This window comes from Lactuca sativa, chromosome 8, assembly GCF_002870075.4.
Source record: "Lactuca sativa cultivar Salinas chromosome 8, Lsat_Salinas_v11, whole genome shotgun sequence".
NCBI classification, from domain to species: Eukaryota; Viridiplantae; Streptophyta; class Magnoliopsida; order Asterales; family Asteraceae; genus Lactuca; species Lactuca sativa.
In genome coordinates, this window is record NC_056630.2 from 183,093,672 (window position 1) to 183,110,558 (window position 16,887).

The following is a 16,887-nucleotide window of genomic DNA, read 5'->3' on the forward strand; positions in this document are numbered from 1 at the left end:
GAATGAACAAGGTATAAGCTTTATACCTCTAAGGAACTATAGATGCTGCACAAACTCGAAATCTCCCGGTTTCCCCTTGGCTTCTTAAGCTTTTCCTTCTTTCTTGTGATCACAAACTACCAAAATCACCAAAAAGGGCCTTAGATCTTCACAAAACGATTAGGGTTTTAGTATGGGGTGTTCTGGGAACATAAGGGACGATGGAGGCTGCATTAAGACGTTTAAATAGGGTACAATCCCTCGTATTTAGGGTTTTGTCCAAACAACGCCTACTCGTCGAGTCGGTTTGCCGACTCGTCAAGTAGGTCACTAAACTCCCGTGTCTAAAGTCGATTCTACTCGACGAGTTGGACCTTCAACTCACCGAGTCCCAGGCCAAAAATGTTATAATTACTTGAATGAAAATACGTACCAGGAACCAGGTGCTACAATTTATTTATATAAATCGTAAATTGTTTATATCGTTTATATAATTTAGTTGCATAATCGTTATAACAATTTGCCATTAAAATAGTTGTTTAAGTTTAGTAAACATTGTCGTTATGCTACCCATATAATATAAAATTATATATGTATTTCCGTTATTCTACCCACATAATATGAATTATATTATGCATTGTCGTTACTCTGCCCACATAATATAAAATTATATTATGCATTGTCATTAATCTATGAATAAATTATTACACACTATTGTTACTCTATCTATTTAAGTTTTACAAAATTATTTAACGATATAATTATAAAAATCTTTTTATAATTATATAATATAAACCGGTAAACATAAACATGAAAAGTTAAAATACTACAACTTTTAGTGTTACTCATTCAAGGGTTTACATGAGACACATTCATCACCTACGTGTAGTACTTAGCAAAGTCCCCTACCTATAATCGTTAAATATTAAGTGAGCGGGAGAATTATGTATAGATCTATACGGGTTGACAGCCCACCTGCGGTTGCTAACTACAACCATCGACGGTCAAGTCACAGGTAATAACTGTCTAAACACTACAACGTTCGATGAAGCGTCGTGAGGGGCAACAACTTGTCGGTAGCTCAATTATGGGAACTCATGGAACATTAATAGTCACGCCTAAAGCAAATAAAAATATAAGTTTGAAAATACTTATAAATGATAAAACAAGTACTTTTCTAGAAATAAATTACACATATAATATAAGTTTGAAAATACTTATATATGATAAATTATCTATAATTTTTGGAATAAAAAGTACGTTAATACAAATATAAAAAACCTATGAACTAACCAACTTTATGTTGACATTTTTAAATCACATGTATTCTCAGGAAAATAGGAGTCAGTCGTTTTAATCTTTTGGGAAACATTCATGGGATCGCCAAAGCACTCTTTATCTCTATTATACTTACCTGATTATGCACTACTTGTAATTTTTGGTTTCTTATATTCTAAAAGCTTAGTATGATATGTAATATATTTTGTAATATAAAAATAACATTTGTGTTATAATTTTGTATTGTTCAATGTAAACAACACTTGTAGATCATGATGACGTCGCACAAGCTCGGCATTTCCGCCACGGTCGGGGGTGTGACATAATCCGTTCAACATTCAATTTCAATTCTTATAGAAGCTTAAGGGGACCCTAATGGTCCATACAACTTCTTGCTTTATGGACATGCATGCACTATGCATGTCCCTACACCATTTAAGGTCAAAAGTAGAAATATGGCCTCAAGTTCTCACGCAAGCTTCTAATACTCTACCAACTTCCAGATCTGAATGATATAAGACTCAAAATACCAATTGAATCCATAAAAGTTGCTAACTTTATGGATCTTCTTCACTCCAACAAGCTATAACATAAGGAAATGAGACCAAAAACCTAGATCTAGCCATGAAATGAAATAAAGCTTGAGTCTTGATACTTACAATGGTTCAAATAAGAGAAGAGTTGATGACAATGATGCTTCCTTGCAACTCCTTTCACAATGGTGCTTCTTCTCTTTCTTTATTCTCCTTTAAACTAGCAAAACACCAAGGATCTCAAAGAGGGTCGAATTTAGGGTTTTAAGAAGGCATAGAGGGTGAAAGAGGCTGCGGATGTGCAAACCTAGCCTCATTACTTTAAATACCCAGAATATCAGAGTTTTGAGCCATCAGATTGTCCTTACATCGTGATACAATGTCTCACGTTGTGAGACTCAAAAATACGGTCAAGTTAGTCAACTAATACTCATGACGTGACCATCATATCTCACATCGTGACCCCCCCCCCTCCAAAAGCTATAAATTAAAGAAATTATGTACCTCATGGATCTTGATGTTACACATGAGGACTATCAGTGGGCCTATGGGCTCACAGTCAGTAGCAGAGGCAATGGATGGGCTAGCCGGTGTTTTGACCCCCTAATACCATCTGTTTTTCATGCTATATAATGACCCAATTAAATAAACCCACATTGACTAAACCCACATTGACTGCATATATAAAGTCCACTAGCCCCATTTATCTATTTAATTAGCATATCTATTTAAATCGGATGATTACTAAAACCCCTTCCTCTAATAATTTAAAAAATATATTTTTAGTTAAATAATATCCGCAATACTCATCGAAGGCAAACGGTTAAGAAATTTTGGTTTGGTTGCTACAAAGCTACGATCTCCAAATTAGTGCTATGGTCTCCAACATTGAAAGTTTAACTCTAAATTCAATAACAGGTACTTTTAATCCTTGTTACATATTTAGTTCTTCTTGTTTTGTTAATTTCTGTAATTTGTAATTTAAATTAATGATATTATTATAATTGAAAATTTTGGGTTTTTATAACTTTAGGGTAAATCATGAATAAGAAAAGAATAATCAATTTTTTTAAATGAAAAGAAGATGTGGATGACCCATATTACATCCCTTTAGTGATAATATTAGGCAAGATGTTCACAATACATACTCACAACCTGAAAGAGCATTCTCAACAATGAAAATTGTGAAAACACGGCTTTGAAATACCATAGGTGATGATTTTCTTAAAGATTATATGTTAGCTAACATTCATAGAGAAAGATTTGCGATACATTTTACACAGATAAATTATAGATGATTTTTATTCTGTGAAACAAAGACGAGCCCAACTTAAAGTGAGCAAGTGACTACTTCTTATACTTTTACAAATTCTATATAATTGAGTTCTTATGAAATGAAGCATAATACAATATGTATCTATGTTCTAACTAATTTTAATTCTAAAAGTTTAATGGATGAGAATCGAGGCTTATAATCGTTTGAAAATATTTGAAGATTGATTCATTCATTTGGTCGATGTAGCTCACATCTGGACGTTTTTTCTTTATCAATTTCTTTTTGAATCTTATAGACTCTATTATGTTGTCTGGATATAAAAAATATTTTAATATTTTATTCCGATATAAGCCCCCTTATCATAAAATCCTGGCTCCGCCCCTGCTCACAGTAGCCCTATGGGTTATCGGCAACCCTGTGGACTATCACCACTCCTGTAGTTATGAGCAACTCAATAAATACACATAACAACAACCAGCAAATAAGACTCAACTAGTCTAGCATGCACACCACTATGACATAGGTAATATAATGAGAAGAATCACATTGTGGATAACAATTTGATACAACAACTCTCAAATAGTGAAGATCGATACTACGAGACGCCTAAATACAATTTGGAAGTACCCTCTCAAATTACACCCTAAAACCCTTAAATTGACCGAAAGTTAACAATGGCAAAAAAAAAGTCAAAGATCAAAGTCAACCCCAGCTAACCCCCACATCATGACCACTAATTGACCATGTCGTGATAGCATAAGGACAAAACAATCACAAAGATTGTCTATCGCCACGACATGGTGACTGTAACGCTTGTGTTTCTGGACTAAGCATTGGTATAGTGATGTAAGAGTCAAGGTCAACCATTATACCCTATTGTTAAGTAATAAAAATGAATTATTTGAGTATTATGTGAATTTATGTGTTTTATACTTGTTTATAATGATATAATAAATAAAGGATGAAAATAAGCGTCAAAAATAAAATGTTAGATAAACCCGATATTGATGAAGGAAGTTGTAGTGGTCGTGACAAGGATTCCGGAGATATAAAGAACACCGAAATCCGAGTTATAAAGAATAAGTTATGGTCTGTTGAAGTTTCGTGTAAATAGTGAATTTACGATAGAGTGTCTTTTAGCCTTAGCAATTTAATTGAAAGTCGTAGCATACGTTAAACTGAGAGTGTGCATAAAAAGAACGTCCAAATCTAACTTCGTATGAGGAGGTTATGATTTTTCTAAGATTTGGCATAGCAGTGCACAACCCGGAATTCGAATTTTAGATCGATCGATTTTTAGCCAACACGACCTAAATGAGAATCGAAGATCTCATTATTATTAGCACAACGGTAAAAAGACAAATGAAAACGGATGTCGGACGAATAAGTTATGAATTTTTAACGGACATTTCCTGTCCCGACCTGTTAAAAATATAACTTTAAAAGTAAAGTCAATGGAGTCTAAACGAAAGTTGTAGAGTACGGTCCTACCTATACATGGATATAAAGAACATCGAAAACAGAGCTCGTACGCGAAAGTTACGATTTTTAGAAGTCAAAAGTGAGTTGTGCGATAATGGGTGATGTGGCACAATCCTAACCCTTGCTTTATCCCCACGACTTGCCACCAGATAGTGACACGTGGCATCAATTCGTTGAGTAGAAGGCTCAGACTCAACGAGTAGGTCGAAATCTTAGCCTATAAATATAGGTGCAAACCCCCTCCATTCCTCACACCTCAACCTTTCTTTCTCTCTCAACTCTCCCAACCCCTCCCTTCCATTCCCCAGTAACTTTTAAGTGTTTGAGGCGAGTCCTGGAGCACCAGAAGGCTTCGAGAAAAAGAGATTTTGGCTCGGAAGTTCTGCCCCTGCAGAGCATGGTTTTTAGCAAACACCGCTATAAGTGAGATACGTCTACCCTACTTTAAATATAGTTTTTTTAAAATATAGTAATGTTATTAGGATCTTATAATAAATATTGGGCTATTATTATGAGTTATATAAGTGTCGTTATAATATATTTTTAACTACTCGCGGTACGGGGAATCTGGTTTGAAGGGCCACTTGGGTTGTTGGATTTCAAAAGTGCTATATGTCAAAATGGTCATACCCTCCGGTTGTCACAACTACCATTTTAGCTAGGAAATTCTATTCATTGTAACAATTCAACAATTGTAAAACATATACTCTAAGTAAATCTCACTCAATGTTCATTTAAATTCACCATTTATGTTCATCAAAGAGTCTGAAGCCCTAAGAACCATAGGTTAAGTCCATATTGGACTAGGATGTCTTTATTGGGCCTAATGGACCAATAAGCATCAAATTCAACCATTTTGGGCTTAGAAACCTTATTTGGAGTCTAATTGGACCCACTTCCATAAAACTTATCATTTTGGGTCATTTTGGGTCCAAAACAAATTAGTTTACCCTTAATGGGCCTTATGGGCCATTAATGAATTAATTTGCCCTAATGGGCCATAAACTCCCTTTTTCTTTCAAAATAGGCCATGAGCTATCTAATGAGCTTAATGGGCCGAAAATTTTATGTTTAGGTTCCAAAAATCCTAACTATATGTTAATGGGCTCAAACTATTCCATTCCCACTCCTTAGCCCAAAGATCTCGACCCAACATCAAATAAAAAAAAAAGAAATGAAATGGGGTGGGGGGAGTTAAATTAGGAGGTGCCACCTCCATAATGTTCAACATATATCAATGCAATGACTCTTATATTCCCATGCAAGCCACTTCACTATCTCTCTCTCCCCTCTCCTCTTCTACTCTCGGCCGAGAGCTAAAAACACACACACACACACACTATTTCAAACACTTCCTCAATCACTCTCAAGCATCTTTCTTATTCTTTCTCCAAAATCTCGATATTTTGCTTGTGTTCAAGAGGATTCTCACAAGAATATCATCATTTCTTGGTAAGTTTTTACATATCCAAGCTATATAACTCCTTTCTCATGTTAGATCATTTCTCCTAAACATTTTGGTGATCATACTCTTAGAAAATCTCCATAAGCTCGAGATCTACAACAAATGTGTGTTAGGACCAAAAATCTCTTCCACTTCTTCTTCAAAACCGAAACATCAAGCAAATATGAGTTGATACCCCCTTGTTTTCGGTTTTCATATGATTTTTAGGGGAGAATTCAAGTAAAATGTGTAGACCTATGTGTCATATGCATGTCTTGTGTGATTTCTTAGCTTATTTGGTAAAAATGTGTTAGATCTTAGCAAATCTCAAAATTTTAAGTAATATTGAGCAAAGATCTATGAATTATGACATTATATACATCAAATTACCAAGCCAAAAGTGATTACATGTTTAAGATACAAAGATTTCAACAAAAACCTTGTTAAAGGTCAAAAATTGTCAAGAAAACAAAAGATAAGGGCAAAAAGTGACATTTATGTTTTTATAGGGACCAAACAGGTCCTACTTTTATAAAAAGGTATTTTTATGATAAACATACTTTTCAAAGGGCCAAAAATGTAAATTGTAGCTTAATGGGCCAAAATTTTGGGCTCTATGGTTTTGAGCCCAAAATTGCGAAAAATGAGGTTTTGGGGATCAAAATTGTAAATTGGCCAAAGTTTGAATCATAAATGTAAATAAACCAAATTTTGGGGTAAAAATAACAATTTATTCCTAAATTGGACCAAAAATGTAACTTTTATCAAACATTGGGCCGAAAGTGACAACTTTTACAAACAAGAGGCTGAAAATGTAATTTTCTGCAAAACTAGGCCATAAATGTCAAAATATAAAATTTTGGATTAAATTTGTGAATTTCTAAACATTTGGGAGAAAATTGCAAATTTTTATAAATTATGGACTAAAGTGTCATTTTTACAAAACTTTGGTCCTTAATTAAAAATTGGAAGATTATTGGCCAAAAATGTCATTTTTACAAAAAGAAAGCTTCTTATCATCAATCTAGCAAACCTCGAGCTAAAACAAACAACGGAACAAAACAAATGAATGAAATACGTCGATAACTATTTATTGGGCCTAATATTCACGTTACTTGGTCATTGGGCCCTAAGGGCCCATTTAAGTGTATATTGAGCCCAATGTTTTTCCATGACGTATTTATTGGGCCTTGCGACCCACTTACATGTTAATTTGGGCCTAAGTTATGAATTACATGTTTATTGGGCTTTTATGGCCCATTTACATGCCTATTGGGCCTAAATTACCCTCTTACGTGTTATTGGGCCTTTGTGGTCTATTCACATGCTAATTGGGCTTGGAATGGAAATTCACATGCTAGTAAACCGTAACTATACGTTTGAGAAATCATTAAACTTCGTATACTTATATATGTATCTTTCGGATACGAAAACATACCACACATACGTAAACCTTAAACATAATACAAAAGGGGTTGAGAATCTAGTGAGACATGTCGGTTGGCACCTCTTAGTGTACAATCGTAGCCTGTAGTTATAATCAAAGTTTCCTGAAAGGAAAGCGGAAGTTTGTGTATAGATCTATACGGGGTGACCCCCAACGCCTTAGTTGTTTGCTACAGCTAGACTAGGTCAGTCTAGGACGACAAAATCTTGAGCAATACCGACATTTGGAAAAATGCCAAGACGGTCAACCTAGTCATTATCATGCATGGTTATAACAGCTCATATAGGGATTCAATACAAAATTTAACCTTTCGAAGATAAACTCTTCGATTGTGTCAATGCAAAACGACTTATTTAATGATATAAGAATCTAGACGTTGTTATAAAACAGAAAATATCGGATTTTTTTGGGAAATTATTCATATACATTTATCACTTATTCATAATACAATGAATCTAAACTATACTCATACAAATTATAACTATGAAATTCACACATGCATTTATACTTGATTTGCACATCATTTTCAGACAATTTACAGAAAAATATCGGATTTTCTGGGTTTTTTTTACGAAAGATACAAAGGCTTTTATTCAACCATACTTATGAACTCACCAACATTATATATGTTGACCGTTTTCAAAATAATTTGTATTCTCAGGTAATCGTTAAGCAGGAAGAATTTGCAAGAATGTATAGATGTATTTTGTGTAACATCATTTATCGTACTTTAAAAACTTGAAACTATGTAACTTATAACAATGTACTTGATGTGACAATGTTAGTTGTTATATGTAATGTTGGTAATGAATGTGTTATGTTTCATGTATATTCATTGTGATGATAATTCAATTGTTAGTCACACGAGCCCCCAAACGTTTTTGCCGTCTGGTTCGGGGGTGTGACACCGGTGTTTCGTGTCTGGCCCCTGTATGTACATAGTAGTTGAGAAGTATTGTTTTAACGTTTATATAATAATAATAATAATAGTAATATTAAGCCTATTAATTAGTTATGATGAACATTAGACTAAAATAGTGGTAATGATACTAGGTTTTGTCGAAGGAAAATAAATTAATAGAAGCGAAGTGCTGTCTGAATTCGAGATCACCACCTTTACAGGTGAGTGCATAGTTAATTTCATTTTACACATAGATATGAAATATTTTATATAAATTACGTGTTATGTGTGCATATTATCTGAATACTTGTTGTCTATGTTGGATGAATGATTTTATACATGTTTTAAATGATTTAAACTGTATATGTATTTTATATATACAAAATGTGTTGGATAAAACACGGGTAAATGTAATAGTTGGTGTATGATGAAATAAAATGATGAGAGGCCTAGATGTTGATGTTGATCCTGTCATCTAGCGGAGTATAGATGACGACCACAAACTCTTATAGACAATTCAGTGGAACGCTAACCTGTAGGTGTTTGTGAACGATATGTTCACCATTGTACTCCATCCCCCTCATGGTTGCCTTAAGGACATTTATTACTGATGAACCCCCTTAGCAGTAGTGTCCATCCTGATGATGATCATTAGGCTAGGTCCCTTACGATAGGTGTTTTTAGGGATGTAAAGTAAGGATAACAGGAATGGCTAATCGGGTTATTGTTAGTTGATGAAATTAATAAACTTATTTATTGTGGGTTGAAAATCATATGTGCTCACCAGACTCCCAAGTCCGGTCCACTCAGTTTCTTGTATTACAGGTAGTGGCACACGAGCATATATGTGATGTTTAGATGAGAGATTACAGATTATAGGCCAGTAGATAAATGTTGTAAGGCTTAAAATGTTCTCTTATGCTTTTGATATGTATCGAACATGACATCCCGTGGTTTTAATATAATGAAATACATTTATTAGGAAATGCTTTGATAAATCTTTATCATATTTTATTTTAGGAACAAATTCCGCAATGCTTTTCTTTAAAATGTTACTTTGATTTTTAAACAAAGCATAAACAAATCGGTCTTTTCTGGCCGTGAAAATGGGGATGTCACAGTGACCAACTCGCCACGTTGTGGAAGCTGTTGAGATCATCTTAATGCATTAAGCTCTTAATCCTTCAAGTCACTCATTCATACTTTCCATAAGGCTTTCTTACTCTTAATACTCCATAAAAATCATTGTTTTATAGACATGCATGTCCAATGCATGTCTTGAGCTTAAGTTAGGTCAAAATGGTAAAAATGAGATCAAGATCTCATGCATGAAGCCCAAAGCTCAATGACTCTCTAGATCTGGGACAAGAGACCACAAAGAAACCTCAATGACCCATAAAGTTGCCAACTTTATGGAATCAAAACACTCAAACCCCCTCAAACATGGGGGATAATGGACAAAAACCTAGATCTATCATGCTTAAACACAAAAGGTAGAAGCTTGAGGACTTACAAGGGACCATAAACAACATAAGATGATGAGGAAGAGATTTGCTTGCTGGAACAATGCACCAAAACACCTTCTTCTTTTTATTCAAGGGACTAAAACCACCACAAAATGCTCACAAGGTCAATAATGGATGTTAGGGCTTTCTTTTAGGTTAAAAGGGAGGTGATCGAGGCTGAGGATGTGAAAACCCTACCTATCACATCCTTTAAATAAGGCATAAAACATGGAAAAATAGGGTTTACACACTGGCAGCCACCACGTCGTGGTCAGATACACGTCATGGTACGCACAGATGATGCGCGTTTCCTTTGGCCATGCCCACGTCGTGGTGTACTCTCCACCACGTCGTGGCCATCATAAAATCCACATTTTACTTCTTTAATTGCCAATAAAACATAAATGAATTATTTACATGGAATAAGTATTACATTTTCATTAATTGAGTACCTCTTGAAGGAAGGAACCTACATTTTAGTAACGAGGGTTAAATGAGAATGGTGCCCTAATTACCATATGTGCAATAAAGATGGGTAATCTACCCCCCCCCCCCCCCCCCCTAAGTTTAGTAAATAGCTATTTAATCTCCACATAATACCAATTACTTTTTATGTATGTTACAATATCTGATCATAATGATAATTTTTTAAAAGTTAAGGAGTTTAATAGTAAATCACAGTGTTGTAAAAATTTCGACTAGGTTCCGATTAATCACTAAGTGCTACTCGATTGATTAGAGGACAACTAATGATTAATCCATGCATACACACTAAGTGAAACAATAAAAAACTAAGAAATTTTAATATTTTGAGAAGTTCTATCTCGATAGAAGTTATTTGATGAATAATTAGTATTGTATTAATCATATTAACCTATTTTGTTATGACACTAGTGATATTTACAAACTTTGTTACGATGTTAGTCATAGTAAATTTTTTAAAATTCAACAAATTAGCAATTAATGGTCATTAGTTAATCTCTGCTCAGTCGATTAATTCCTTAACCTCAGTCCACCTACTAGATAACGTCTAACATTTTTTACAACCTTAGTAAATCGTATAAAAACAATTCTCTGAGCATACTGTTGAAACTCAACCTTCATTCCATTTTTTAAAAGATATTTAGAAAAATGGTTATTTTAATCACCATCATTCAAAATATCAACAAATACATTTAATATGTCAAATTTTTATCATATTTGTGAATGAATAATGGTGAATAGTGATAGATACGTCCCATCTTGATTATTTTAGTGAATTACACTTTCTTTATTTTAAAATTTTGTTTTTCAGATCTGGGATTTAGATCGGGGGGAAATCAACCAAGACATGGTTAGGCAGTCGGCATAGACTACTTTGAGTCATTTTATACGTAAACATCATTTTTAAGCAAACACAAAATGCTTTAAATGTAAGTCCTCCTTTTGGGGATCGAGTTTCTTCTCGCATTACCATCATAGAGAAGAGAGTGTGAGATCTAGATCTATACATCTCCCTCTCTCCGATCTTGTTCATATCCCATACATACTTCTTCATATATGTGAAGATGATGGTGAAACCACAGATTTACAAATGGCTGGTGCTAGCATTGTTCGTGATTTGCAGTGTAATGGGAGCAGTCACATCCGATGCTTCAAATCACAAATACAAAAATGGAGACGTTGTTCCTCTCTACGCCAACAAGGTTGGCCCTTTCCAGAATCCAAGGTACTATCAGATCTCTTTTGTGAACGTAATTGCTGGTTTTCTTGGGGGTTTCTTTCCGATAAGGTGAACAGAATTGCGTCATTTTGGGCTCGATGTTATGGTTGAATTAGGTTTCTTGGTCTGGGAACTTTTGTTTTTCTTTTAGTGCTTCTTTAGCGATAATTGGCGCAACTCTGTTTGTCCAGGCGGTTGAACTTTGTGGTGTTTGGATATGTGTTTAGAGTATGTCACAGCAATCAGTTGAATGTTCTTAAAACCTGATAGATTGAAATAGCAATCAAAGAATTGCTAAAAGAAAACTCTAATGATGTCGATTCTGATCTACCTAAAACTGAAGCTCATCGTTCAGCTTTCATACAAAGTAGAATCTCTTATTCAAATTTTTACACTTCAGATCTACCTAAAACTGAAGCTCATCGTTCAGCTTTCTATCCAATACTTTTTTCATTTAATCGTTTTGTTTGATGGAAAACCAATGTCTATAGGGCTTAGAAGACATGAAAGGTACATATAGACCCTCTTGAAATAGGATAGGTTGACTTCCTTTTTAGTTGCCCATTTAGAAAAGCGAACCTTTAATCTTTATCTCTTCCTTTTTTAAAGATTCATCCCTTTGCATATGTGTTACATACGCTTTATATCTATGCTACTGTTTCCAAAACTACAGCTAATGAATGTATCTATTTTCAATTTCAGTGAAACATACCGCTATTTTGATCTACCCTTCTGCTTACCAGGTTAGATTTGTTCTTTCTCCTTTAATCCCTATCCCATAACCCATCTTTTTGGGTGGGAAAAAAGATTTCAGTTTTGTCCCATTAACCATATGGTGTACACATGAACAGGTGATTTGAAAGAGAAAAAGGAAGCACTTGGAGAAGTCTTAAATGGAGACCGATTAGTTAGTGCTCCATACAAACTCGATTTCTTAGTTGACAAAGACTCTGAATTCATTTGCACTAAAAAACTAACAAAACAAGAAGTCAACAAATTCCGTAAAGCCATTTCAAAAGACTACTACTTCCAAATGTACTTTGATGACTTGCCATTATGGGGTTTCATTGGGAAATATGAAAAAACCGAGTTAAATGAGCTAAAATACTACCTCTTTAAGCATCTACAGTTTGAGGTGCTTTACAACAAGGATCATGTTATTGAGGTTAATGTCAGAACTGACCCTAGTGCTCTTGTGGATGTTACTGAAGACAAAGAAGTCAATGTTGACTTTATGTATACAGTTCGATGGAAGGAAACTAATATTCCTTTTGATAAGAGAATGGAGAAGTACTCACAAAATTCTTCATTGCCACATCATTTGGAAATTCATTGGTTTTCAATCATTAATTCTTGTGTCACAGTGCTTCTTTTAACCGGTTTTCTTGCCACTATTCTCATGCGGGTTCTCAAGAATGATTTTGTCAAGTAAGCCTTTTTTTTGGAATTAGAGAAAATGACCATTTTACCCTTTTGTGTATGAGCAATTACTGAATGTATAAAGATGTATGTCTAGAGTAAAAGCTTGTTCAAGCAAAGACTTTTTTCTTTTTTGGACTGAACGAACCATCTGAATGCGAGTGAATGACCATTATGCCCTTTTGTGTAGGAGTAATATCTGAATCTGAATGTGTAAATGTTAATCATGTTTGTCTTGAGTAAAAGCTTATATAAGCGAAGACTTTCTTTTTTGGACTGAATGAACTGTCTGAATGAGAGTAAATGGCCAATTTACCCTCTTGTCTTGAGAACAATCGATTAAACACAATATTTGAATGTAATTATATTTAATTCTTGTATTATGACAATTTGTTTTTTGTACACATGAAAGGTATGCTCATGATGAGGAAACAGCTGAGGATCAAGAAGAAACTGGATGGAAATACATACATGGTGATGTCTTCAGATACCCAAAATTCAAATCTTTATTTGCTGCTGCCCTTGGTTCTGGCACCCAACTATTTGCACTGTAAGTCCGATGAGGAGGGCATTTAAGTCTTTTCCAGTATGAGAGATCTAGGAGAAAGTCTTTGTCCTACTTGTATTCCACCTTTTGGGTGTACAAAAGTTTTCAAATTTGTCACATTGACATCAGGCAAACAACCAATACAAGCTTTCTAGGGATATGTTTGATGACGAGGCTGAGAAGGGCATTTATGTCTTTTTTGTTGTTGAATGTTTTTGCAGTACAATCTTTATCTTCATACTTGCACTAGTTGGTGTGTTTTATCCATACAACAGAGGAGCTCTTTTCACTGCATTGGTTGTCATATATGCCCTCACATCTGGAATTGCTGGCTATACAGCTTCCTCTTTCTATTGTCAGCTTGAAGGAACAAATTGGGTGGGTATCTCCTTTTCTTTCTTAATTCCATAAATACCCTTTACCATTTTCAGAAAGATTGATTAATCTTCCAATAACTGTCCAGTTTTTTATTTTTTTTTAGCATAATAATTCCCATTCTTGAATCTTGAAAAATGGCTGTATGTCAAAGTGACAATCTTGACCTTTTTTATTTCTAATTTCATAATTACTTTTTATGTTTTTAGGTACGAAACTTGCTGTTGACTGGAAGTCTGTTTTGTGGGCCCCTTTTCCTAACCTTCTGCTTCCTGAACACGGTTGCAATTGCATACTCTGCCACTGCCGCCTTACCTTTCGGGACAATTGTCGTAATTGCCCTTATATGGGCCTTAGTGACATCACCATTGTTGGTGTTGGGGGGTATCGCCGGAAAAAACAGCAAGGCGGAGTTCCAAGCACCTTGCCGGACCACCAAATATCCGAGAGAGATTCCGCCACTGCCATGGTATCGTGGCAGCCTCCCGCAAATGGCAATGGCCGGATTTCTTCCATTCAGTGCCATTTATATTGAGCTTTATTACATTTTTGCCAGTGTTTGGGGTCATAGAATTTACACAATTTACAGTATTTTGTTTATTGTGTTTATCATTCTCGTGATTGTCACCGCGTTTATCACCATCGCGCTCACATATTTTCAACTGGCGGCCGAGGATCATGAATGGTGGTGGAGGTATTTTTTCTTTTTCTTTTTCTTTTTTTGTATGCCAGAAATAACAACTTAGGCTATGTTAGCTGAAAAGTTAGCTGTTTGCTGAAAAGCTAGCTGATAGCTAAAAAGCTAGATGAGAGCTAAAAAACTAGCTGATAAAAAATAACGTTTGGTAAAACTAGCTGAAAAGCTAACTGATAGCTACAAAGCTAGCTGTTAAATAGAAAGCTAGCTGATAGCTAAAAAGCTAGTTGAGAGCTAAAAACTAGCTGATAAAAATAACGTTTGGTAAAACTAACTGAAAAACTAACTGATAGCTACAAAGCCAACTGTTAAATAAAAAGCTAGCTGATAGCTAAAAACTATCTAATAAAAAATAACGCTTGGTAAAACTAGCTGAAAAGCTAGCTGATAGCTAAAAAACTAGTTGTTAAAAAATGATGTTTGGTAAAACTAGCTGAAAAGCTAACTGAAAGATATAAAATGACATAAAAGGACATTTAAAAGAATGTGTTTCTATAATTAAAGGGTATATTTAGAAAATTTTAAAAAGGCTTATAAAAAGCTAGTCTAAGTAGCTTTAAAAAAATAGCTTATAAGTTATTTTTTGGCTTGCCAAACATGACAACTTAAAAAAGCTCGAAAAATAAGCTAGCTGTGGCTCGCCAGATACAACCTTACTTTTGTTGATCTGTTAATTATTGTGTTATGCTTTCATTTTTTTAAGATAAAAGTTGAAAGTACATTGCAATTTCATGCATTTGACCGATGGTGTGTAGGTCTTTTGTTTGTGGTGGATCAACGGGGCTTTTTATCTACGGGTATTGCTTGTATTACTACTACGGGCGTTCTGATATGACCGGGTTCATGCAAACATCGTTTTTCTTTGGGTACATGGCATGCATTTGCTACGGGTTCTTTTTGATGCTTGGGATGATAGGTTTTCGTGCTTCACTCTTCTTTGTTCGACATATATACCGTTCCATTAAGTGTGAGTAAGAAAAGTAAAAAAAATATGTTAAAATTTGTAAGGATACAAAAGCTTATGTTGTAGGAGAGCGTTGTATGGAGTTCAATTTTTCCTATATTTCTAATGATGAAAAGGCGACATGTTTGACAATTTTCAATTTATAGCGATATTTTCGTTGTAGATTGTTTCTTGTGATTCGGATATATGTTGTAGTGTATGTGTTTGTTATACTCGTGCATTAGTGTCCTACCGGTAAGGATTTGATGGAGTTAGACTAGATTGCACAAATGGTCCCTGTGGTTTGTTCAAAATTGCCACTTTGGTCCAAAAAGGTTTGGACTAGCACCAATGGTCCAAAGTTTTTATTTTGTTGCTTGTTTGGTCTGATCCGTTTTGATTTTTTTTCAAAATGACGAATTTGCCCTTGTTAATATGATTTTCTTTTTTTCTTATTTTTTATCTGATTTTCAGATTTAAAATAAAAAATAAAAAATAAAATAAATCTCTCTCTCTCTCTCATTTATTTTTCTAGTTTTCAGATTTAAAAATAAAAAATAAAAATAAATCTCTCTCTCTCTCTCTCTCTCTTTATACAAATCCCAAGAACACATAACACCGTCATCTTCTTTAATCTCAGATCTTCAGGTCACACCCTTTCTTGCCCGCATCTTTATATTCTCTTTACAAACTTAATGAAACTAATTTCTCTCAGGATCTTCTCTTTTCTCTTTGTTTTGAGTTGGGTAAAAAACCAAATCGGGTTCATCCAGAAACGTAAGGAGAAAAGTCCATATCTTCGATTTCCATAAAAAAGAGCTGGAAACACACGAGCAAACCTATTTGCTAAATTTGTTCACTTGATGCATCTGATGTGTTCCTCCACTCTCAAAGAGAAGTGATTTGAAGAGACGAAAACAACCCTAATTTGAAGAGCAAGAGAAGTGATTCCCAGAAGATTACCACCAAAATACATAGAGAGAGAGAGATTGTACTCTTCGTTTTTACCTGATTAGGTTTGTTTTTGTGCTGTATCACATCTTCAATTTGGGGATTCTTGAAGAGCCAATGCTTTTCAGTTGGTTATTGGTGTTTGGGTACCAACAACAGGAGAGTGGAGGAGGGAATAAAGGAGGTAGAGATGTGAATAAGTTGGGGGAAGGAGAAGAACGAAGCAACAAAGGCTCTTGTTGACTGATGCAGTTAAGGGGCTGCTCCAGCGACCTCTTGACTGTTCCTATTCTGATCCGGAAGAAAACGCGAAGGGAAAGGGTAAGGCAAATCGGAGATAGAACAACAATAGGTGGGGGCATTTGGGTTGCTATGAAGCCGATGATAAGCATAAGGAAAACGGGAGGG

The 16,887-nt window shown here is 34.8% G+C and overlaps 1 protein-coding gene across 1 annotated transcript; it reads left to right on the forward strand.

Annotated features, from left to right (window-relative positions):
• The first annotated feature begins 11,129 nt into the window (after positions 1–11,129).
• On the forward strand, positions 11,130–15,681 carry LOC111881752 (transmembrane 9 superfamily member 3). The gene is made up of 7 exons (XM_023878143.3): positions 11,130–11,553; positions 12,250–12,290; positions 12,399–12,975; positions 13,379–13,516; positions 13,735–13,891; positions 14,098–14,582; positions 15,341–15,681. Exons 1-7 carry the CDS (start codon positions 11,393–11,395, stop codon positions 15,558–15,560), a joined length of 1,779 nt encoding a protein of 592 aa, XP_023733911.1. The 5' UTR covers positions 11,130–11,392; the 3' UTR covers positions 15,561–15,681.
• The last annotated feature ends 1,206 nt before the right edge of the window (positions 15,682–16,887 follow it).

Bases quoted from the DNA above. Each gene is read 5' to 3' on its own strand.
- LOC111881752 (XM_023878143.3), top strand. From the start codon at position 11,393: ATGATGGTGAAACCACAGATTTACAAATGGCTGGTGCTAGCATTGTTC. The intron at 11,554-12,249 runs GTACTATCAGAT...TTTCAATTTCAG, and splicing joins GGCCCTTTCCAGAATCCAAG to TGAAACATACCGCTATTTTG. The intron at 12,976-13,378 runs GTAAGCCTTTTT...TACACATGAAAG, and splicing joins CTCAAGAATGATTTTGTCAA to GTATGCTCATGATGAGGAAA.